Source organism: Podarcis muralis, chromosome 13 (assembly GCF_964188315.1).
Source record: "Podarcis muralis chromosome 13, rPodMur119.hap1.1, whole genome shotgun sequence".
NCBI classification, from domain to species: Eukaryota; Metazoa; Chordata; class Lepidosauria; order Squamata; family Lacertidae; genus Podarcis; species Podarcis muralis.
Genome location: NC_135667.1, coordinates 36,550,153 through 36,574,099, shown reverse-complemented (window position 1 = coordinate 36,574,099; position 23,947 = coordinate 36,550,153). Strand labels below are relative to the sequence as shown.

Below are 23,947 nucleotides of genomic sequence, written 5' to 3'. Positions count from 1 at the left end.
TATTGGAGCCTCAGCTTCAGGATCTGTCCTTCCAGTGAGCACTCAGGGCTGATTTCCTTCAGAATGGAGAGGTTTGATCTTCTTGCAGTCCATGGGACTCTCAAGAGTCCATGCTGGAATGTAATGCTACAGGCATTATGTTTATTAGAACTTTTCACAGAACTAGAGCAGCCTAGATCAGTGGTCTCCAGCTGACTGTGGGGAAGGGGGACCCCCAGTGGGTTGCGGCCTGATCTGAGGTGGGTTGCGACAGGAGCCCTACCACCAGCGGTGTTTGTTTTCTGAGGGGTACTCAAGGGCACACAGTACTGGCACCTTTTCCCCCCTAGAAGAAAAGCATTGATAACCACCATGTGAACATTTAGGGTAAAAGATTTAAGAAATGGATCGCCAAATGCATGCTTTGGTGGGTTCTAGGTCTGAACAGGCTGGAGATACCTGGCCTAGATCATGACATCTGGCAAATCATTTTTTGGCTTCTGGAGTGCATGAAATGGTTGGGCAGGCTGCGTGTATCTGGTTGGACAGAAACGGCCTCTATTTGCTCCCTTAAAAAAGCAACACACACACTGCCGCCGCTGCCACCCCATGATCTCAGCCCCCATTGTTGTGTAGAGATTGCACCGCTGCAGCCATTGTCCCTCTTCTCTCTCTCTCTCTCATCCCCAGCTGTGGACTTGAAACCGGTACTTCCTGTGGTGATGCAGAGCTCTTGCAACAGCAGCAGCAGCAGCAGCACCAGCCCGGTGGACTTGCGGATGGATGCCCGGCCCAGCTTGCCCACTGTGGACCCAGCCGTCCGGGAGCAGCAGCTGCAGCAGGAACTGCTGGCCCTGAAACAGCAGCAACATTTGCAGAAGCAGCTGCTCTTTGCCGAGTTTCAGAAGCAGCACGAGCACCTCACGCGGCAGCACGAAGTCCAGTTGCAGAAGCACCTCAAGGTAATCTGGAGGTGAACCCGGGAAGATTCTCGGCCACGTAGTCCGTACGCCTCGCTCAGCGCCACCCATTCTGACTGGGAGCATCTCTCCCGGGCCCCCAGCCCTGCAGAAATCCTTTCAGGTGGAAATGTTTGGGCACAGCACCAGGGACTGCGTACCACAGAGTGAGAACCACTCCTGCATACCAATGACCCTGTTTCTCTTTCTCCACCAAAGCCCAGGTGTACCAGCGGGTTCTGCTGGAAGGTGGGTGGGAAACCTTTCCACGAGGGCCACATTTCCCTCAGGGTAGCCTGCCAGGGGCCACAGGCTGGTTGGGGTGGGGAAAAGGCTGAAGCCAGTGGGTATAGTTCTTCTCCCCCCCCCCTCACTTTATACTGCCTCCCTAACCAAGTTTGCAGTGCCCGCTGTTCGTTTATTCATAAGGTTTCTACCCTGCCTTTCTGAATCCACATTAAGGCAGCTTGCATAAATTGAAATCCAGCTTACCTACTCAAGACTCTTCTGAATTGAAAAGCTTTCCCTGGTTTCTGATGGGCAGGTGCTGCGATTTGTTGCTGCTTCGTGGAGCCAGTGTGGTGTAGTGGTTAAGAGTGGTAGACCCGTAATCTGGTGAACCGGGTTCACGTTTCTGCTCCTCCACATGCAGCTGCTGGGTGACCTTGGGCTAGTCACACTTCTCTGAAGTCTCTCAGCCCCACTCACCTCACAGTGTTTGTTGTGGGGGAGGAAGGGAAAGGAGAATGTTAGCCGCTTTGAGACTCCTTTGGGTAGTGATAAAGCGGGATATCAAATCCAAACTCTTCTTCTTCTTCAGTTGCAATTGTATTGACACTGTCAGTGTGCGCTGTACAACAACTCCCAGCATCCTTGGCCATTGGCCACGCTGCATGGGGCTGATGGGAGTTGGAGTCCACACAACACCTGAAGGGATGCTGGTTAGCTGTAGAGGATGGGGGCTAAGGGTTTTGAGGAAGGGACCTTGCTACTGCATATTTATGTTGCTTGTCTCTGTTTCCCCTGTTTAGTATAGCGCCGTTAGTATTTGATGGTTGCACCTTAGGTGATTTTATTGCCTTTCGTTTGTGGCTTGCAGTATGTCTTCCTAGGTACCCTTGTGGGTTGCCAAGCAGTTGGTATAATAAATGGCCACCAGTTGTATAGACTTGGTAGGAAAAGGGCTGCCAAAATCACAGAATCACAGAACTGTAGAGTTGGAAGGGACCCTGAGGATCATCTAGTCCAACCCCCTGCAATGCAGGAATACGCAGCTGGTCCATACAGGGATCGAACCTGCAACCTTGGTGTTATCAGCACCATGGTCTAACCAACTGAGCTATCCAGGCTCATCAAAATGATCCCCTGGAATGTGAGTGGGAATGAAGCGGCTGCCCTAGGAAGAAGCAGTTTGGAACGTTTTAGTTCAGAGAAAAGGCGAGTAAGAGGCAATATAATATAAGTTTATAGAATGATGCATGGCAGGGAGAAAGTGGAACTAAAACTCATGGACATCCAATGAAACTAAATGTTGGAAGATTTAGGACTGGGTCAGTCCACGTCAGTTCAACGCGGTCATGCCACCCACCGTCTCGGATTTTGATGAAACTTGGTGTACACCCTTCCCTTATGGTTGAAATAACCCCCCTTAAATTTCCCCCCTGTATCTCAAACGGTTTTAATTTTATAGCACTTCAAAGTTTCATGAAATCTGTGTTTCTGTGCCTCTTGAGATCCTTGGTCTTGTGTGCATTTTGATTTTTTTCTCCATAACCAATGATCAGATCTCTTTGAAATTTTACGCAGAGCTCAATAACATGATGAGGATTTCAGAGAAAAATACACCAGCACTCAAAAGATTTGATAAATGCCTAAAAAAAATGTATAAATGTAGTTTTTTGGGTGGAAAAATGAGGTTTAGAAACCCTAAATTGTCAGCGTGAGGGCACGATGGAATCAAAAGTTTTTGATGGTGAAAATTATTGCAAAGACATGCTCTTTCTCAACAAAGAATAAAATTTATGGGTCTCTTATGTCGTCTAACAAAATTTTACGTTTTTTGGACATCTTGGGGGGGAAATGGCTACTGGGTACAACTTTACTACAATCCATAGCTGTAATAGAAAAAAATAATGAAACAAAGTTGTTCATCTAAAATAATATTGGTTATTACAGGTGGGTTTTTTCCCCAAAAGTTCAGGCTTGTTTTTCAGTTTGGCGTATTTAAAACTATGAAAATTGGCTATATCGTGAAATCAATCTAAAAAAAACAACAAAAAACGGTCAGAAACTTTAAATGCGGACATGTAAGGAAATAAGACCTAGCAAGAAAAAGATTAAAAGAATGTAAAATTATGCATTATATTCAATGATGAGGGTGTATACCAAGTTTCATCAAAATCCGAGATGGTGGGTGGCGAAACCCTTGTTTTTTGTGTTGATTTGATGTGGAATGACCTGACTGATAGGCAGCACATAGTCAAAATATGGAGGCAGTGATGGCCACCATCTTGGTAAAGGTAAAGGAACCCCTGACCATTAGGTCCAGTTGTGACCGACTCTGGGGTTGCGGCACTCATCTCGCTTTATTGGCTGAGGGAGCCGGCGTTTGTCCGCAGACAGCTTCCGGGTCATGTGGCCAGCATGACTAAGCCACTTCTGGCGAACCAGAGCAGCGCACGGAAACGCCGTTTACCTTCCCGCCGGAGCGATACCTATTTATCTACTTGCACTTTGATGTGCTTTCAAACTCTAGGTTGGCAGGAGCAGGGACCGAGCAACAGGAGCTCACCCCGTCGCGAGGATTTGAACCGCCGACCTTCTGATCGGCAAGTCCTAGGCTCTGTGGTTTAACCCACAGCGCCACCCACATCTCTTCCACCATCTTGGAGATGCCTTTAAAAGGTTAGACAGCTATACAGAGAAGAGAGCTGTTGAAGGCTACCAGCCACAATGGCCATGCCCTGCCTGCAACCTTTGCTTCTCAATACCAGTTGCTGGAAGCCACGAGAGAGGAAGAAGAAGAGTTTGGATTTGATATCCCGCCTTTCACTCCCCTTCAGGAGTTTCAAAGCGGCTAAAAATCTCCTTTCCCTTCCTCCCCCACAACAAACACTCTGTGAGGTGAGTGGGGCTGAGAGACTTCAAAGAAGTGTGACTGGTCCAAGGTCACCCAGCAGCTGCATGTGGAGGAGCCGGGAATCGAACCCAGTTCACCAGATTACGAGACTACCGCTCTTAACCACTACACCACACTGGCTCTTTTGAGTGCTTTTGTGGTTTCCCACAGACATCATCAGGTTGGCCACTGTGAGAATAGGATGCTGGACTAGATGCGCCCATGGCTTGACTCAGCAGGCTGTTCTTAAGTTCTTACGTTATGTTCATTCATTTGTTGTATATTGCGTTTTGCCTATGCTCGAGAATACAGATTACTAGAAGCGATGAATCACGCACACTGCTTTCATACTTGAAGGAGCATAAGGGGGGGGGGGATCATGCCTTTCAACTAGAGCTGACTTGGAAAGCGGTGACTAACACACTGCCATTGTGTGGTGGTAACAATAAGCCCTAGTCTAGAGCTATGAGAAGGAGCCTACGTAAGCTTCAGGTTTGCATTCTTCCCTCTCTTCTGATTTGGCCGCGAGGAGGAATGTAGGAACCCCCTGGTTTTAAGCTAACAGTGGTTATGTCCCAGCAGGGACCATGGTTTTTCGAAGCAACTCGGCTTCAAACCGTCGTTAACACTCGTGGCAGTGTGAGGCTCTCTCAGGTTCATTCTCATAACACTAAACTTGGTTTAGCATTACGATACAATACGATAATCTTTATTGTCATTGCCCCATACAGAACAACGAAATTGAAAAAAATCTGCATCAGACATTCAAAAACCAACAAGCGCTGCTATCCCAGCGTGGTTAGCCCCCTAAAAACTCTGATACCCCATAATTAAATACAATAGATTCCCATAGAGACTACCTTACACTGCTTTTAAAACCAAAATCGCATTTGGATAGAAACTGTTTCTCAGGCAGCTAGTCCTAGTCTTTATAACCCTGTACCTTCTTCCAGAAGGCACAAGCTGAAAGAGAGCCTTTCTGGGGTGTGCACTATCCTGCGCTATCTCTGCAGCTTTCTTATGACACCTGGAAGCATAGATTTGATCCAAGGTGGGAAAAGTGCACCCAATTACTCTCTCCGCAGTCGTTACAACCCTGGACAGCATTGTTTTTCCCCTGACCATGCAGCTCCCAAACCACACACACACACACACACACACACATTATGTCTGAACAAATCCTTCCAACTAATGTCCTCCATGGCCTACTGCTCAAACTTGAAAATTAGTGCTGCATAATACAAAAGTCATCAGCATTATGTACTGCCTGAGCATGCTAGCTTCTGGGGTCAGGACAAACAATGTGCATCTCGTTTTGTCTCAAGCCATTGTCCCACACTACTTCATCCCAACTTACTTAGTTTTGTCAGAGGTTAAGTCTGATTGTGTGCATAAAACCACTTATTCATCCATCATGGCACCTTTTCAACTCTGATTTCACTTCAAGTTTTTAAAAAAATTATATATACCCGCCCTCTTAGTTCTTGGGCTTGGAATAGATGTTTTGTTTACCATGTGATTGTCTCCCCTCAATTTTTTCTTTATAAGAGAGAGCAACCACACAAAGTCCCCAATCTCTCCCCTTTCACCCCCCCCCACATCATTTCAGTGCCAAATTCTCCCCCTGCATTGAAACTGTTATTTGCTTCCAAAAGTGCCATTGCAATTGGCACCTATGGGAGCAAATAGCAGCCGGGTATGGGGAAGAGGAATTTGGCAGGAAAAATCAGGTTGGGGAGGTGGGTAAGACCCAACCACCTCTACTTGTGTCTCACAGTATTGATCTGGATTCTTCACACTTTTTTGCAGCTGTTAATTCTTTAAAGAAAAAAGAGGGGGGGGGGAAAGGGGGGGGAGAAAGCACAAGAATAACATGGAACCTTCCCAGGATAGGATGCTTATTTTTATTTAAGTTTTAATTGATCTGTTGGTTTTGCAACATTTATATTTTGCCTTTCTGCCCAGCAAAAGCAGCTGACAGCAGTAAACAAAGCAGAAAAGGGCCGGGTTCAACAAAACAGTTGCACAACAAGAGCTGGCACAATGAGTCCTGCTAGTGCAATGGGGCTTCCTGCCCCCTCCACACCCCCTCCCCAGATCAGCTCTGTGGGAGAACCCCCAGAACAGCATGCAGTGAGAAAGGAGGGGAGATAGTTCTGTTTGGCAAGCGGAAATGCTTGCGCTGGTGGCAAAATTGGCTCCGTGTTGAATTACTTCCACAGCCTATAACAAGCAGGCAATAAAGCAGCTAATAAAGATTGTGCAAGAGGGATTCCAGCACCAGCAGCCGATGAAATCTACTGCCACTAAACCGAAACACCCTCCTGAGAAAGCAGTGTGCGTGCTGAGCTTCCAAAAACCAGGGTGCGAGGGAACAAAATGGATTTCCCATAGAAGGGCGTAGAGGTGCCACTACGGAGAAGGCCCTGTTTTTAGTACAGGAGGCAGAGCCTCAGGGGAAGAAGACCTGAGTGATTGGATTGGCACACGTGGGAATGAGCAGAATTTTGAAGGTCTCTTTTGCAGAGGCGTTAGCAAGGCTCCGTAGAAAGCCCCTGGACTACAGTATTGGAAGTCTGCATCAAAAGATTGCACATGTTTATGTCTGGGTTTTGCATGCGAAGGCCGGCAAGGGTGGGTGGGTGGGGGGCAAACATACGGTCCCCTGCAGTCCCACTAACTCCCTCCCCATCTCCCCTCTGCAGCAACAGCAGGAGATGTTGGCAGCAAAACGCCAGCAAGAACTGGAGCAGCAGCGTAAGCGAGAACAGCAACGGCAGGAAGAGCTGGAGAAGCAGCGGCTGGAGCAGCAGCTACTTATTCTACGCAACAAGGAGAAGAGCAAAGAGAGTAATAAACAGATATATATTTATATTTGTATTGAGTTGCGTTGGTTAAACTTGGTATGCTGAGGACTTGGAGGATTTCACACTTTCCCACCCCAGAAGCAGCACATTATAAAGAATAAAAGACAGCATGGGTAGGCAAACTAAGGCCCAGGGGCTGGATCCGGCCCAATCGCCTTCTAAATCTGGCCCACGGGCAGTCCGGGAATCAGCGTGGTTTTACATGAGTAGAATGTGTGCTTTTATTTAAAATGCATCTCTGGGTTATTTGTGGGGCAAAGGAATTCGTTCTTTTCCCCCTTTTTTTTCAAAATATAGTATGGCCCCCCACAAGGTCTGAGGGACAGTGGACTGGCCCCCTGCTGAAAAAGTTTGCTGACCCCTGAAATACAATTAAAATTGCCTCTGTTTTTCTAGAAAAATAGGTGCCAGAACTCACCATGAATGCCCTTCATCTTCTCTTAGAATGGCAATGGCGCTCACCTGAGAGGTGTCTGAATTGAGTTCTGGCGAGTTCTGGCTGAAAAAAACCCCCTGTGATAAGTGAACAATTCTAAAAGTATCATTCTAGATTTAGCTTCCATGCCTCCATATGCCTTAGGAATAGTTGAATGAAGGGCTGGTCACCCCATGCAAAAGCCCTTTGAACTGTGGTTTTAATGAAGAGGGTTGTGAATTTCTGCAATGGAATTTATAGCAGCTTCACAAACCTGCGGTTCCCAAGGTTATTTAGGAGGAGCCTCAAACAGTCTTGCTTGAAGAGGTGAAAATTAGTGTGGCTGCTTAAGAACCTATTCAGAATGCTGCTCTGTCTGTGGTACATATTTATATTTTGAATATGGCTGGTTCACAAGAAGCCATCAATGCATCTGATTTGGCCCTTAGATTGACGTTTTGACAAATAAATCAACAACAGTGGAGCTTTCCAGGGACATCTCAGTGACACAGCCGCATAGACAATCCCCACCTGTGGCAAAGGAGAGGTGGTTTTTTTTCAATCATGTGCTTGATTGAGGTGGAGAGGATTGCAAACTAAAAGGGCAGCCTAGAGGGTGAGGTGAGAAGGGCAGTTATCCCAGAATACAGTGCAATAGTGAAGCATTACATTATGGGAAATAGTGTGCTGGTCATTACCATTGCCATGGGGATATATACCTTGCACTTGTGGGGAGTGCAGTGTGGAAGTTGAATAGCTCTGGAATTCTAGAATTTAAGGAGTCTTTCATACTGGTAGACCATACTTTCTTCTGCTGGATCAATAAACCATGGTTTATTGGACCAAGAACAAGGAAGTGTGCCTGCAGGCTGCCTCCTCCTCTTCTCATGTGCCACAATGCAGCATTTCAGAGGCTTATCCAACCATAGTTTCTCGCATCAAAACTGGGAAACTGTGGTTTATTCTCCAACTAGAAACCAGGGAATTAAAGGCAAATGGTTTGTAGTCAGAGATTAAACCACAGTTGTGTGTGCGCAAGCACAACTCTCATTCTTAGTCTAATGAAACATGGTTTCTGGGATAGAAAGTCCCAGAAGGGTTTATCCATGAGTGTTTTCCTAACTCTCCCACAGGTGCCATTGCCAGTACCGAAGTGAAGCTGAAACTTCAGGAGTTTCTTCTCAGCAAGTCTAAAGAGCCAGCAACAGCAGGCGGCTTGAACCATTCCCTCCCTCAGCACCCCAAATGCTGGTAGGTCTTACCACCTTTGCCTCTGGGCATTCATGCCGGGTCTAGGACAGGACGTCGGTGGGGTGCGATTTTACCACTGGAACGAAGGTAGTAATCTCAAGAGAGAAGGCGCAAAGTCTATGTTGCGGCATCTGGGAGACTCCCTTTTCCTTCCACACATCTGTCTCCAGTTTGCCGAAAATTTGACTGGTGTGTGTGTGTATAGGGGGCTTGCATGTTTGTTTTCCTCGGCGGATAGTAGTGGGTGGATAGAGTGACACTTTGACCATCCAGTAGCTACCCTGATTGAGAGTACAATGTTATGCTAAGGGGTACGTTTCCGAGCACAATTCATAGTGTTGGTGTTGACCTAAATGGCCTCGGCCCAGTATACCGGAAGGGGCGTCTCCAACCCCATCATTCTGCCCAGACACTGAGGTCCAGTGCCGAGGGCCTTCTGGCGGTTCCCTCATTGCGAGAAGCAAAGCTACAAGGAACCAGGCAGGGTGCCTTCTTGGTAGTGGCGCCCACCCTGTAGAATGCCCTCCCATCAGATGTGAAAGAGATAAACAACTACTTGACATTTAGAAAACATCTGAAGGCAGCCCTGTTCAGGGAAGTTTTTAATGTGTGACATTTTGATGTATTTTTAATCTTTGTTGGAAGCCGCCCAGATTGATTGGAGAAACTCAGCCAGATGGCAGGGAACAAATAAATTATTATTATTGTTGTTATTATTCAGCATGTACCCTTAGTAAATGGAACCAAGGGTGTGATAGATGGCCCTGCTTTTAAAAGGAAGAACCTTGTGCATAGACCTTCAGTTATCTTATCTTAAAGAGCTTTAAAAGGGGGGGTGAGATAAATTTGTGGAGGGTCAGGCTATCAATAGCTGCTTGTTATGATTCCTGTATGGTACCACCCTGCCTATGAATTTAATCCACTGTGGAATAACAGCAGGAGAGGGCAATTGCATTAATGCCTTGCTTCTGCGCTTCCCAGAAGCCTCTGGCTGGCCAGTGCAGGAAACAACATTAAGGGCTAGATAGGCCTCTGGTCTGGTCGCAACAGTGCTGCTCTTCTGTGTGCAAATTATACCTGCTCAAGGCGAGCTGCTCCAAGAGCTGATTTAGATGTGATGGAGCATCTCCACATCTCTCTGTTGCCCAGAATAGAATTTTCACATCCCTCCTCCACTCCAAGCCAGGAGGTTGGGGTGTGTGTGTGTGTGCAGGCGCGCGAACACAAAGGCAAGTATTCTATTTCGGGCAGTGCAGAGATGTGGGGGAACAGGAAATGTGAGGCACCCGTGTGCTTCCTCTTCTGTCCAAAACACCATCGCGCTGGAAGGCGTCAGAACATCCCCATCGTAAACTGTGTAGCCACCAGCCAAGTCAAATTTCTCGAGAGAACCATAAATTTCGTCGCAGGGATGATAGCTCAGTTCCCAACCCAGCTACTCTAAGTTATGACTTTACTTGCCTCTAAGCCCTCCCCCTAAGGATACCCATTCATGAAAGTTTCTACCTCAGATGGTTGTTTCATAGAGAGCACCACAGACAAGAGAGTGGGTTTTGGGGCCAAGGAAGTGAGCAGGTTCGAGGGAAACACCTCAATGAGAAATGGGTCTGTGTGCTGTTGGCGTCAAGGGACATTGGGGACACGAAAAGGGACGAGGGTTAGATATTAATCCAAATACAGTGGTACCTCAGGTTACAGGCGCTTCAGGTTACAGACTCCGCTAACCCAGAAATAGTACCTCGGGTTAAGAACTTTGCTTCAGGATGAGAACAGAAATCGTGTGGCGGCAGCAGGAGGCCCCATTAGCTAAAGTGGTACCTCAGGTTAAGAACAGTTTCAGGTTAAGAATGGACCTCCAGAACAAATTAAGTTCTTAACCTGAGATACCACTGTACTGTAATGAGTCGACTGTGGGGCGGCTGGTCTTGAATGTAGCCATGTAACTATCAAAGCATGAAGCATCCATAAACTCCCTGGGAGTTTGCTGGCATCCATCTGTCTTGAGATACAGTGAAGTGTGCATCTCCAGTAGTCAAACTGCTGGAGAACCGCAGTGCCTCCTGTGGTTGCAGAGACCGGTAACTCATAATCGCTGGCTCCTGTATTGTTTTAGCTGTGTTAGCAGCACCAAAGTGACCTCCCCTGAGGTGCAAGGCTGGGCTGTTTGTGGAAGTCCTGTGCTGCCCAGATGACAAGACCCCCTTTCAACCTCATTTATATGGTCCAAAGGAAAGCAGAGCAATATACTGGGTGCCAACTCAACCGCAGGAGTTGCCAGAAGGAGGCATACAAGACACCATCCAACTGCCTTAGGGACTCCACTCCAGATATGTGTAGCGGGACGCGGGTGGCGCTGTGGGTAAAAGCCTCAGCGCCTAGGGCTTGCCGATCGAAAGGTCGGCGGTTCAAATCCCTGCGGCGGGGTTTGCTCCCGTTGCTCGGTCCCAGCGCCTGCCAACCTAGCAGTTCGAAAGCACCCCCAGGTGCAAGTAGATAAATAGGGACCGCTTACTGGCGGGAAGGTAAACGGCGTTTCCGTGTGCTGCGCTGGCTCGCCAGATGCAGCTTTGTCACGCTGGCCACGTGACCTAGAAGTGTCTCTGGACAGCGCTGGCCCCTGGCCTCTTAAGTGAGATGGGCGCGCAACCCCAGAGTCTGTCAAGACTGGCCCGTACGGGCAGGGGTACCTTTACCTTTACTTTTTACTCCTTAGCCTTTTCTTCTCCCGAATATGTCCCTAGAACAGGGGGCAGCAACCTTTTTCAGCTGTGGGCCGGTCCACCGTCCCTCAGACCATGTGGTGGGCCAGACTATATTGGGTGGGGGGGAGAACGAATTCCTATGCCCCACAAATAACCCAGAGATGCATTTTAAATAAAAGCACACATTCTACTCACGTTAAAACACCGGGCAGGCCCCACAAATAACCCAGAGATGCAGTTTAAATAACAGGACACATTCTACTCATGTGAAAACATGCTGATTCCTGGACCGTCCACGGGCCGGATTGAGAAGGCGATTGGGCCGCATCCGGCCCTCGGGCCTTAGGTTCCCTACGCCTGCCCTAGAAACTGTCAGCGTGTGACAGTGGCCACACCCCAGGGAGTAGTGGAGAGCAAACAAATCATTCTGAGCTTCCTCTCTGTCTGACTCTATCCTTCCTTGAGTCCTCGCCATTCTTAGTAGTGGTGTTGGCAGCAGGGAGTCACACACTTTTCCGTTTCCCCACCCTGACCTATAAAACTGACCCCATCCTGCCCTCTCTCCCCTAGGCCTTGCTTGCCCTCTGACTTATTCCACCTGCAACTTCTGCCTACTGATAACCCACTGAATTTCCTGGACCATGGATGCTTAGAGCGCTAATCCATTTAGCCTGCTTAGAACAGATCACAGATGGACCATTATCCCTTCCCCCACCCTCCCAGTCACCCACAGTGGATATTCTTATCTCACCTCTTGGGTCACCCCCCCCCCCAAGTCCCTTTAACCTACATTCAGGAATAGAATCCTGAGTTGACTGTTGTCAACTTTATGGATGGCAGAAAAACAAATAAATGCTATGTCTATTCACACTCCTGCCTCTCTTCTTGTTAATTTTTTTGTTGCATTTCCACTCTGCCCCATCAAAACAAACCTTGCTGATCAAGCAAGATAAGCCATTAAGATATAAAATACTACATACTTAACAAATCAAAACTTCCCCAAAGCCTATTTTTTAAAAGCCGGTCCGAAGAAACATTTCTGCAAAATGCTCAGGTGTATACTTTTGAAAGACTTTCAGTGGCAGGGAGTCATAGAAGATTCAAAATATGAGGGCAAGCTATATTTTATTGGGCTGTTCTTACATTGGTTGTAGTAGGAGTGTATGAGCTTTCTGACGCCATAGGCGCCTTAATCATGCTGAATGGAAAAGCAACAGTGTCACACGTTATAGAGAGAGAGCAAGTTTTGTAGTTTTCCTTGTTATTTGCAAGTATACGCAATGAGGTGTAGCCTAACCATTCCAAGAGATAGCCAAATTCCACTGCTCACATGCCAGCTCTCTAGGGAAACAGCCACTCCCCCGCCCTGATGCTTACAGAACCAAAACTTAGTTTTCTGCGAGTGTTTCCAGACTGCAGACTCTGAATGCTACAAAATAATGTCAGTGCTTGGATTGAAGACAACTCATTTGGGCTGCTGTTTTCTCACTTCCTGGTTTGGCTCTGAATAGATAGATAGATAGATAGATAGATAGATAGATAGATAGATAGATGAGAGAAAGAGAGCAGGTTGGATTATGAGTGGAAACGTTTGCATTGTTGATAAGACAAGTGGTAAATTACACCGTTAGGCTGCAAAATGACTGGGCATATTTGTATTTGTGCCCTTATAACACCGAGAACTCTGCTGTTCTTATCTGCCTTTTTCAATCTATTGTTGTTGCTGCTGCTGTTTTAAATAGCAAGTTAAAGATAAGTTGCACTGTCCGTCCTGGAGCAGGACATATCCGAAGAAGTCTGTTGGCTCTGCTACTTCATATAACCCTATTGGTCTGCACCATTGTAACTTGGTCAACTTCTTTCTGTGTTTCCACAGGGGGGCTCATCATACCTCATTGGACCAGAGTTCCCCTCCCCAGACAGGAAGCCCAGGAACACCACCCTCTTGTAAACTACCTTTACTCGGCACTTACGACAGCAGAGACGACTTTCCACTCCGGAAAACTGGTCAGTAAACCCCATTGGTGATGGGATAATCCAGAAAACAAGGGTGGGGGTAGAGGGTGGTGTTGATGAAATTTAGGCCCCTGGGTGGAAAGGGGCTTTCTGCACTTTCTGAGTATGCTGGCTTGAAAAAACCTGGATTGTGTGTGTGATTTTGTTGGAAGAGCTACAAGTATGGGGGAGGGACATTCATTAAGCTAGTTTATTGAACATTATCGGAGACTAAGATGAGCTTTCCAAAAGCTCAAGAGGGCGAATGTAAGGCTCCCTCCCATGCAGAATCTCAGTTCCTCTAGATATTAATTATGATAAGCACCTACACTTCTGTGTGTGCCAAGCGCCTTGTATATTTTTGAGCAAGTAGGATTTGCAAAACCTACCGTGCAGACTGCTTCTGCGAGCAGCCTACTTTTAGATGCAGTTCAGGGCTTTACAAAAAATCAGATGTTTGGGTGCTAATTATGTAACCTTACAAGAGCTGCTCTGCAGACAGGCATTGAGAAAAGACAACAACCCAGCTGCTATGCGGAAACAAAGCTCCTTAGAAACATAGGAAACAGCCTTATGCCAGGTCAGGCTATCTGTCTAGCTCAGTGCAAGCTACTGTTCTTCTGGCAGCAGTGCGCCAGGCTCTCAGGCAAAGAGAGGTCTTCCCCATCACAAGCTAGCTGTGATCCTTTTAGCTGGAGATGTCAAGGATTGAATCTGGCTCTTTTGCATGCAGGCATGTGGTCTACCGCTGAGCTATGGCTCTTCCTCTAGTGGGCTGGGCTAGACTGGAGGGCAGTGACTAGTCGTGTCGCCCAGTATGGTTGAGCAGAGATTTGAACCCAGGTCAAAATCCCAACGCTCAATCCAACACTCCATACCAGAGGCTAGCAACCTAAGGCCCATGGGCTGGGGTTGCTTAGCTGGCCCATAAGCCGCCCCCAAACTAAGCCACCCGCTTGGCGAGTCCCCACACGCTGCGCTAAACCAGCGCAGCGCGGGGAAGCTCTTCCACAGCTCCGGAAATCGCTTCTGCGCGTGCCCAGGTGCCAAAAATCACTTCTGCGCACGCACAATTTCCAGTGTCTGGGCATGCACAGAAGCGATTTTTGGCGCCACAGACATGTGCAGACGTGATGTCCGGCGTCTGGGCATGTGCAGAAACTATTTCTGGCACCGTGGACATGTGCAGGATCTCCACGGGAGTGATCCGACCCATGTGCCAGCTTCTTTCAAGAGCTTAACTCTTCTGGAAATTCACAAAGCGGTTCTGTACTTCTTGCAAGCTGACCCATTTTATCAGACTGGAGCCCCCTTGCCGACAAATAAGAAAGATAAATTTTGGAATAGTTGGGCTCAATCAAGTGAGGGAAAGGAAGTGACAAATGCATGTCTGCAATGTGGTGTGTCCTGAGTAAAAGAAAGCAGGAACATACCTGGATTTGCACAATTTTCTTTGTGCTTTTGAAGGAAGGGATGGAAGTTCTTTTTATTATTATTATTAAACGTTTTAGTTAGGCGTACTTACAAACAAACAACTTGGGACGCGGGTGGCGCTGTGGGTAAAACCTCAGTGCCTAGGACTTGCCGATCGCATGGTCGGCGGTTCGAATCCCCGCGGCAGGGTGAGCTCCCGTCTTTCGGTCCCAGCTCCTGCCCACCTAGCAGTTCGAAAGCACCCCTAAGTGCAAGTAGATAAATAGGCACCGCTTTATAGCGGGAAGGTAAACGGCGTTTCCATGTGCTGCGCTGGTGCTGGCTCGCCAGAACAGCTTCGTCACACTGGCCACGTGACCTGGAAGTGTCTCCAGACAGCGCTGGCCCTCGGCCTCTTAAGTGAGATGGGCGCACAACCCTAGAGTCGGACACGACTGGCCCGTACGGGCAGGGGTACCTTTACCTTTTTACAAACAAACAAACAAAACAATAAGATACACACACTTAACCACAAAATAAACAGAAAAAGTAAGGACAAAAGGAGCATAAAATACCACACCCGTGTGACTTCCCTCCACCAGCTCTCGTCACCTTTAAATCATTTAAATTCTTATTTACATTGCATATCAATTATCACCGTAATTACTTCTTTTATGGTACTATTATAATATAACATCATGTCATCCTTACATGACCTTACATGATGGAAGTTCTTTAGGTGAGAAGGAGGTGGGGCTTGTCACTCTGATTAGTTGGGCAGGAAGAACTTTAGTCAGATTTTTAGACATTGACGGATGGAGCTTGGACAGACCTATAACCTTCTACTGGGGCGCCAAGACATGCACAAGTCCCCGTGTGCAAGGGCCGCCATGTTCTCTTCCATTAGTTGTGGAATGCATGCACAAAGGGGAATTCCTTGCAAACACTGATCGTTGCCCACTGTAGATGTGAATGGGATACTCATGCATGGAGCTCTCTGTGCATGTTGGTCCTCTGTGTGACTTAGGTATATGTATTTAACCTGTTCTTGTGGAATTTGCATGGAGGGTAAAAGTGGCGCTTTGGGTTAAACCACAGAGCCTAGGGCTTGCCGATCAGAAGGTCGGCGGTTCGAATCCCCACGGCGGGATGAGCTCCCGTTGCTCGGTCCCGGCTCCTGCCAACCTAGCAGTTCGAAAGCACGTCAAGTGCAAGTAGATAAATAGGTACCGCTCCGGCGGGAAGGTAAACGGCGTTTCCGTGTGCTGCTCTGGTTGGCCAGAAGCAGCTTAGTCATGCTGGCCACATGACCCGGAAGCTGTACACCAGCTCCCTCAGCCAATAAAGCGAGATGAGCGCCATAACCCCAGAGTCACCAGCAATTTGACCGCTTGTCTTGCTTTTCTCCTACCTTTCCCTCATGTCCCTGTGCCTCCTCCTCCTCCTCCTTCCAGCCTCGGAACCCAACCTAAAAGTGCGCTCACGGTTAAAACAGAAGGTTGCAGAGAGGCGGAGCAGCCCCCTGCTGCGGAGGAAAGATGGGACCGTCATCAGCACCTTCAAAAAGCGAGCAATTGAAATTACAGGTGAGCCCAGCCAGGGCGGGGTGATGGGAGGGAATAGCTTTGGCTAGTGGCATTTGCATGAAATAATAGCTGGGCATGGGAAAGATGAAGTATTTACCACACCCTCCAGTCCTCTCCATCCAATTCCCCACCCTCAAATGCCTTGGTAAACATGGATTTGGGTTTTCTGAGGTAACTTTTAGTTGGGTCTCCAGAAGATCCCATAGTGTTCCTTCAAAATGTGGAATCTTCTGCATTCATTCATCTCCACTTCACTTCCTTCCTGGAGGTGTAGAAGGCATATTTCTTCCAGCACGAAGGGGGGCGCAATGGCTAATTCTTAGCTTCAAATGGGTATTTGACTCCCATTTGTTTATTTTGAGCTTTCTTTGGGGCAGTAAATCAAGGAGGGAGGAAAGAGAGGAGGTTAAAATAACATCCTCAAAAGCTTCACATGGGCTCAGGTGGGGGCTGTGTGCCACAAAGTGGGAGGGAGGGGTTGAGGTAGCAGACTGGAAGTGACAAAGTTGGGATTCAAGGAGGAATCTGGCAAATTAGTTTAAATAATGACTTAGAAACAGCAAACTGTGAATTCCCACTTTAAGAACAAACTGCAGGGTGTCTCAGGCTTGCACACCCACCCACCCTACTTCTCATCCTGTGATGGGGAGAAGCTTACAGTTTTAACTAACCACATTTCCCCTTTGATGTCAGCACTGAAAACCATGGTTTGTTTAAACTATTGATTGAGAGCAAGTTAAGTTCTTTAACTTTGGTTGGATCTTGGCCTGCTGCCAGTAAGTGTATTTTAAACAAGCCACAGTTCCCAGAGCTCAGGCGTCAATAGGAAACGGTGGTCAATTTAAATGTTAAGCTTTAATAACTTTCTCAGAGGAGGAAAGGAGAACTGAACATTACATTCTGATTCAGACTTTACATTTTGAGTCAAATCTTGTTCTTCCCTTCTCTGGTATGACCCTGTAACTATCGAAGCAAGTATACATTTAAAGATTTATAAAATTCATAGTGATGTTAGGGGTTGAGGAAAGCCAAGAGCAGGTTATGAAAGTGAAGGTTTATTTAAATAAAGAATGCACCCAAGTTTCCCCCCCCCCATCCCCTTGAGATGTGCTGCTGATAAATTAAGGTATTAATCCAGAAGGTCGTAATCTGTGTGCTAGCTATTTTGTTTGTGCAAGTGGGGGTTAGGGACAAGAGGGTTATAACCCAGAAGCATCTGCTGCTTCTGAAGGATTTTTTATTTTTGTTGGCAAAGGGGACAGCGGCAGGCTGGCAATCCACTATTACATAAGCACATGAGCTTTTGAAGGGCTGAGATTGATTATTCAAAACTAGACCTCTTTGTGGAAATAACAAAGTACCTTTAGCTGATTTAGAAAGGTGAATGTCAAATTGCTAACATAGCAGAACAAGGCAGAGTGGAGAAGAGAATTCTAAATTTTCTTTACTCTCCAAAACGTGGGCCTCCCCAGCAATTTGAGCTTTGGAAGAAATTTGGGGGATTTTTCGCTGGCTTTTGTGTGGAGGGAGCCACCACGTCTGGCATATGTGAAGCCCTTTTCCAGTTTCTGAATCATGGAAGACTAAACATCTGTGGTTCAGATATGACAAGCAGATTTCAAAGTGCGATCCAGGAAACTCTGCAGTGCATCAGGGATTCCTTTTTCTTTTTCCTTTGGCTGTACACCACCTTCATATCTGGAAGGGTGTATTTAAAAACTGGAAATGTTGTCATAGACGAACCTCCCTGGAAGACTTGATAGGTTGTTATGCTAGTGATCTCTCCCTACTGCTAAGCAGGCATAAGGTGTCAAAGGATGGACCAAAGACGATTGGGGCAGGAGGGCCAAATGAATGGGAAGGCAACCCGGTACTCCAGAAACTACTTTCATTACTAACACTGAATTTTCAGGTGGTTCTCTTGCCACCATGAGGTCTTGAAACTTGATTATGTTTTGAAATTAAAGCTGAAATGCTCAGCAGCCTGAATTTTAGCACAAGGGACTGACATAGTGGTGATCTTCCCCCCACCCCCCTTCTTTGCAGTGTCTTCAATGTGCAACAGTGCCCCCGGATCTGGACCCAGCTCCCCGAACAGCTCCAACAGCGCCATCACAGAAAACGGGCTTACTGGCTCAGTGCCCAATATTCATACTGAGGTAAGAAGGCTGGTGGAGCAACGGCTGCAAAGCTTATGAACTGGTCTGGTATCATTTCTGCAAACACCATAGAGGTTTCCCTCTCTTTATCTATGAACGTAGATTTTTCTCCCGCCATTACATTTTCAGCCTGTTTTCTTTGCTACTCTGAACCCACGCATGAAGCTTGCTGGGTGATTTTTGTGCTTGCCACTCTCTTATCCTTACCTTCCTCACAAGGTTGTTGTGAGCATAAAAATGCGACAAATGTTCCTGGTGTGCTTCTTGGAGGAAGGGTGGGAAAGCAATGCACAGTGGTACCTTGGTTCCCGAACTTAATCCGTTCCGGGAGTCTGCTTGTTTCCCGAAACCGTTTAAAAATCAAGGCGCGGCTTCCAATTGGCTGCAGGAGCTTCCTGCACTCAAGCGGAAGCCGCGTCAGACATTCGGCTTCCGAAAAACGTTTGCAAACCAGAACACTTAATTCTGGGTGTGCGGCGTTCGGGAGCCAATTTGTTTGGCGACTAAGCCGTTTGGGAACCAAGGTTCCACTGTAATAAGGGGGGGAAGGAGGGTGGGCGGGCCATAGCTCAGTGGTAGGGCATCTGATTTGGGTCTGAAAGTCCCAGGTTCAATAACCCACATCTCCAAATAGGGCTTGGAAAGTTTGCTGACTGAGGAAGTAGCCAGATAGATGGATCCTTTTTTTCATATGTGGCGGACTTGTAAGAAAGTGAGGGCATTTTGGGAGACAATATATAATGAGATAAAAAAGATGTTTAAAAATGCTATACTCCAAAAAAACCCCTGAAGCTTTTCTTGTAGGGGTTATAGGGACTGAAGTCCCCCCAAAAATGATTAAGTCATTTACACATGTTACAACTACAGCTAGGATTCTCTACGCACAAAAATGGAAAGAAGCAGAAATACCGTACTTTCCCATGTATAAGACTAGGGTCTTTTTTTTAACTAAAAAATAATGTAGTGTAGTGTAGTCTCCCCCCATTTTCTTAATTCAGAATCCCCCAAAGTAAGGGGCATCTTATGCACGGGGGCGTGTTATACATGGGAAAATGTAGTACCCACTAAAGAAGAATGGATAAGCAAGGTGATGGATTATGTAGAATTAGTAAAGTTGGAGTAAGAGAACCGAATGACAAAGGATTACAGCTCCCATCATGCTTAGTTGGCAAGACCAGCGCTCAAGAATGATGGGAACTGTAGTCTGAAAACAGCTGGAGATCCAAATTTGGGAAACCCTGCCCTAATCCATTAAAAAAAAAAAAACAGCCTCTCTGGATAGTTTGTCAGCTCCAGATCTTATTGTTTCACCCATCTCCCTCCCAGAATGGTTCAGAATGGAGAGACCCCCGGTTTGGGCCAGGAAATTCTGTGTGCTAGATACTTGTAGTAGTGACGATGGTGGTGATGGATTAAAGAAAGGGAGGGCAACTTCAAGCCCGCAAGCCTAATTAGACCCGTCAGGCCTCTCCCTTTTGGCCTTGCCAAGTCCACCTGCCCTACATCGGACGTCAAAGGGCTGTCTTCCCCCATGTTTTGAAAGGGGCTTCTGAAGATGCAGCCCACCTGTCAAACTTGGCCTGTTCAGGGCAGAGGGAGAGGAAGCAATTTGGCTCACCGGCCAGAAACAGTTCCCCACCCCTGTATTAAAGGCTAGACATGTGGTTGTTATTTATTTTTTTTAAGCTGTACACCACCAGCCCCTTCCACACACACACACACACACACCTACCTGAAATTCTCAGGAAGCTGAATTACATGCGAAATACTCTCTGTGTGTGGTTTATGTGCTTCTGTGGGATCACAGCAAATACGGAGCTTTGAAATACGTAACCACAATGCGTTTTGCGGTTACACGAGTGATAGAAGTGGTATTTTTGTGCATCCTTCCTCCACCAACCCACATTCCCCCCCCCCAGCCTGCTAAGAGCCTGGTAAAATAATTCACTAGTCACATTTTCAAAGGCAGGGCCCTCTACCCTGCTTGACTCCGTGCAAAAGAAATTCATGGGATAGCTGCTGCGTGTCTTCTAAGAAAGTCGGACATCAACAGTTTAATCTGGATGGAAATGACTTTGCCATTGATATGTGCAATTGTGCACTGCTGAAGCTGACCAAACTGCCTATGTGTGTGCAACTGTTAGCGATTGCTGCCAGTGTGTGTGTTCTTTTGTGTGCACATACATTCCTGCGGGAGGTGCACACAATTGTCTTTGCAAGGATGATTGCTTTTGAGCTTTGCAAGTGGATGGGAGCAGAAGAGCACCGGTAGAAACCAGAAACTGCTCCCAGTCACTTTTGCTAGTTACTATGGAGTGACTCATAAATGGAGAAGGATTCTTCGGTGAATTATGTCTTACTTTCAGTTTATTTTTAGGTGCGTTTGTGAAAATGCAGTTTTTCTCTCTCTCTCTCTTAAGTTAATACGGTGCTGAATAAAATAAAACACCAGATCTTTTAAAAGAAAAGAGCCACAGGCAAACTCAGACAGTCACTACTCTGTGACAGAGGCTCAGTTCAGAAACCTCACTAATCCATGATTTGCGCCAGTTCTAGAATACAAAAACTGTGCTTTGAGCTTCCAAACATGCATTAGAAATTGCACACACCCCCCTCACAGCACTCAGCTTCAAATATTCACTTTTGTCTTTGTGATCTAGCAGGCTCTGGCTGTAACTATAGTTTGTTGATTCGGACAGCACACCAAACCATAACTTGCACGAACCATAAAAAAAATTGTTTTATATAGTTCAACTGCGTCAGACCAACACGGCTACCTACCTGAATTTTGCACAAACCATGACTTGGAAGCCCACTTCAGACGGTGGGTTAGTGGCTCTTGGTTTGTCATCAGTTGCATGTCATGTATCAGTTCAGCCAAAAACATAGTTAGCTTTCCTTTAACCATGGTTTGGCACGATGTTTGAAGTGAGCCGCTAACACCACAGAAGATCGTGAACACCTTTTTTTGTTGTTTAGTCATGTCCGACTCTTCATGACCCCATGGACCAGAGCATGCCAGGCATGCCTGTCTTCCACTTCCTCCCGCAGTTTGGTCAGACTCATGTTTGTAGCTTCAAGAACACTGTCCAACCATCTCGTCCTCTGTCGTCCCCTTCTCCTTGTGCCCTCCATCTTTCCCAACATCAGGGTCTTTTCCAGGGAGTCCTCTCTTCTCATGAGGTGGCCAAAGTATTGGAGTCTCAGCTTCAGGATCTGTCCTTCCAGTGAGCACTCAGGGCTGATTTCCTTAAGAATGGAGAGGTTTGATCTTCTTGCAGTCCATGGGACTCTCAAGAGTCTCCTCCAGCACCATAATTCAAAAGCATCCATTATTCGGCAATCAGCCTTCTTTATGGTCCAGCTCTCACTTCCATACATCACTACTGGGAAAACCATAGCTTTAACCTTCGTTGGCAAGGTGATTTCTCTGCTTTTTAAGATGCTGCCTAGGTTTGTCATCGCTTTTCTCCCAAGAAGCATGCGTCTTTTAATTTCGTGACTACTGTTACCATTTGCAGTGATCATGGAACCCAAGAAAGTAAAATCTCTCACTGCCTCCATTTCTTCCCCTTCTATTTGCCAGGAGGTGATGGGACCAGTGGCCATGATCTTAGTTTTTTTGATGTTGAGCTTCAGACTATATTTTGCCCTCTCCTCTTTCACCCTCATTAAAAGGTTTTTTCATTCCTTCTCACTTTCTGCCATCAAGGTTGTGTCATCTGCATATCTGAGGTTGTTGATATTTCTTCCGGCAATCTTAATTCCGGCTTGGGATTCATCCAGTCCAGCCTTTCACATGATGAATTCTGCATATAAGTTAAATAAGCAGGGAGACAATATACAGCCTTGTCGTACTCCTTTCCCAATTTTGAACCAATTAGTTGTTCCATATCCAGTTCTAACTGTAGCTTCTTGTCCCACATAGAGAGTTCTCAGGAGACAGATGAGGTGATCAAGCACTCCCATTTCTTTAAGAACTTGCCATAGTTTGCTGTGGCCAACACAGTCAAATGCTTTTGCGTAAGCAGAAGTAGATGTTTTTGTGGAACTCTCTAGCTTTCTCCATAATCCGGCGCATGTTTGCAATTTGGTCTCTGGTTCCTCTGCCCCTTTGAAATCCAGCTTGCACTTCTGGGAGTTTTCGGTCCACATACTGCTTAAGCCTGCCTTGTAGAATTTTAAGCATAACCTTCCTAGCATGTGAAATGAGCACAATTGTGTGGTAGTTGGAGCATTCTTTGTCACTGCCCTTCTTTGGGATTGGGATGTAGACTGATTTTCTCCAATCCTCTGGCCACTGCTGAGTTTTCCAAACTTGCTGGCATATTGAGTGTAGCACCTTAACAGCATCATCTTTTAAAATTTTAAATAGTTCAGCTGGAATACCATCACTTCCACTGGCCTTGTTATTAGCAGTGCTTTCTAAGGCCCATTTGACTTCACTCTCCAGGATGTTTGGCTCAAGGTCAGCAACCACACTACCTGGGGTGTACGAGACATCCATATCTTTCTTGTATAATTCCTCTGTGTATTCTTGCCACCTCTTCTTGATGTCTTCTGCATTTGTTAGGTCCTTTCCACTTTCGTCCTTTTTTATGGTAGTCTTTGTACGAAATGTTCCTTTCATATCTCCAATTTTTTTGAACAGATCTCTGGTTTTGTCCCATTCTGTTGTTTTCCTCTATTTCTTTGCATTGCTTGTTTAAGAAGGCCCTCTTTTCTCTCCTTGCTATTTTTTGGAAATCTGCATACAGTTTCCTGTATCTTTCACTATCTCCCTCACATTTTGCTTGCCTCCCCTCCCGCATTTGTAAGTTCTCACATCATTTGCAGGCTCTTACTGAGGATTTAAGGGACACGGTAGCGCTGTGGGTTAAGCCACAGAGCCTAGGACTAGCCGGTTTTCGGTCCCTGCTCCTGCCAACCTAGCAGTTCGAAAGCACCTCAAAGTGCAAGTAGATAAATAGGTACTGCCCCGGTGGGAAGGTAAACGGCGTTTCCATGCGCTGCTCTGGTTCGCCAGAAGTGGCTTAGTCATGCTGGCCACATGACCTGTACGCCGGCTCCCTCGGCCAATAAAGCGTGATGAGTGCCGCAACCCCTGAGTCGGTCACGACTGGACCTAATGGTCAGGGTTCCCTTTACCTTTACCTTTACTGAGGATTTAAAGGACTTGGGGGGGGGGGAAGGAACCTGTGACCCTAGATGTTGCTGGCCTACAACTCGCATCATCCCTGGCCATTGGCAGTGCTAGCTGGGGCTATTGGGATTTGGATCGCAGCAGCAGCATCTGGAGGGCCACACATTCCTTACCCCTGATTTAGACTATTCCTTGTTGTAGTCCATTTGAGTTAATGCGTGCACGAGCCATGGTCACACGTACTTCTGTTTAGCACTAGAGAGGTGTTAAGGTGAGGATGCATTCAGAACATAAGAAGACCCAACTTGTACAGCATCCTGTTCTCACCGCAGCCAACCAGACGCATGACAACACTCTCCC

The 23,947-nt window shown here is 46.8% G+C and overlaps 1 protein-coding gene across 1 annotated transcript in view; it reads left to right on the top strand.

The window, feature by feature from the left end:
• The window catches only part of HDAC5 (histone deacetylase 5), a 94,675-nt gene that overhangs the window by 23,358 nt on the left and 47,370 nt on the right, over nucleotides 1–23,947 (top strand). Inside the window, 6 exon segments of the mRNA XM_028703465.2 lie at nucleotides 670–941; nucleotides 6,762–6,906; nucleotides 8,472–8,589; nucleotides 13,168–13,298; nucleotides 16,154–16,285; nucleotides 18,332–18,444. Coding sequence (XP_028559298.2) covers nucleotides 670–941; nucleotides 6,762–6,906; nucleotides 8,472–8,589; nucleotides 13,168–13,298; nucleotides 16,154–16,285; nucleotides 18,332–18,444 — 911 coding nt within the window.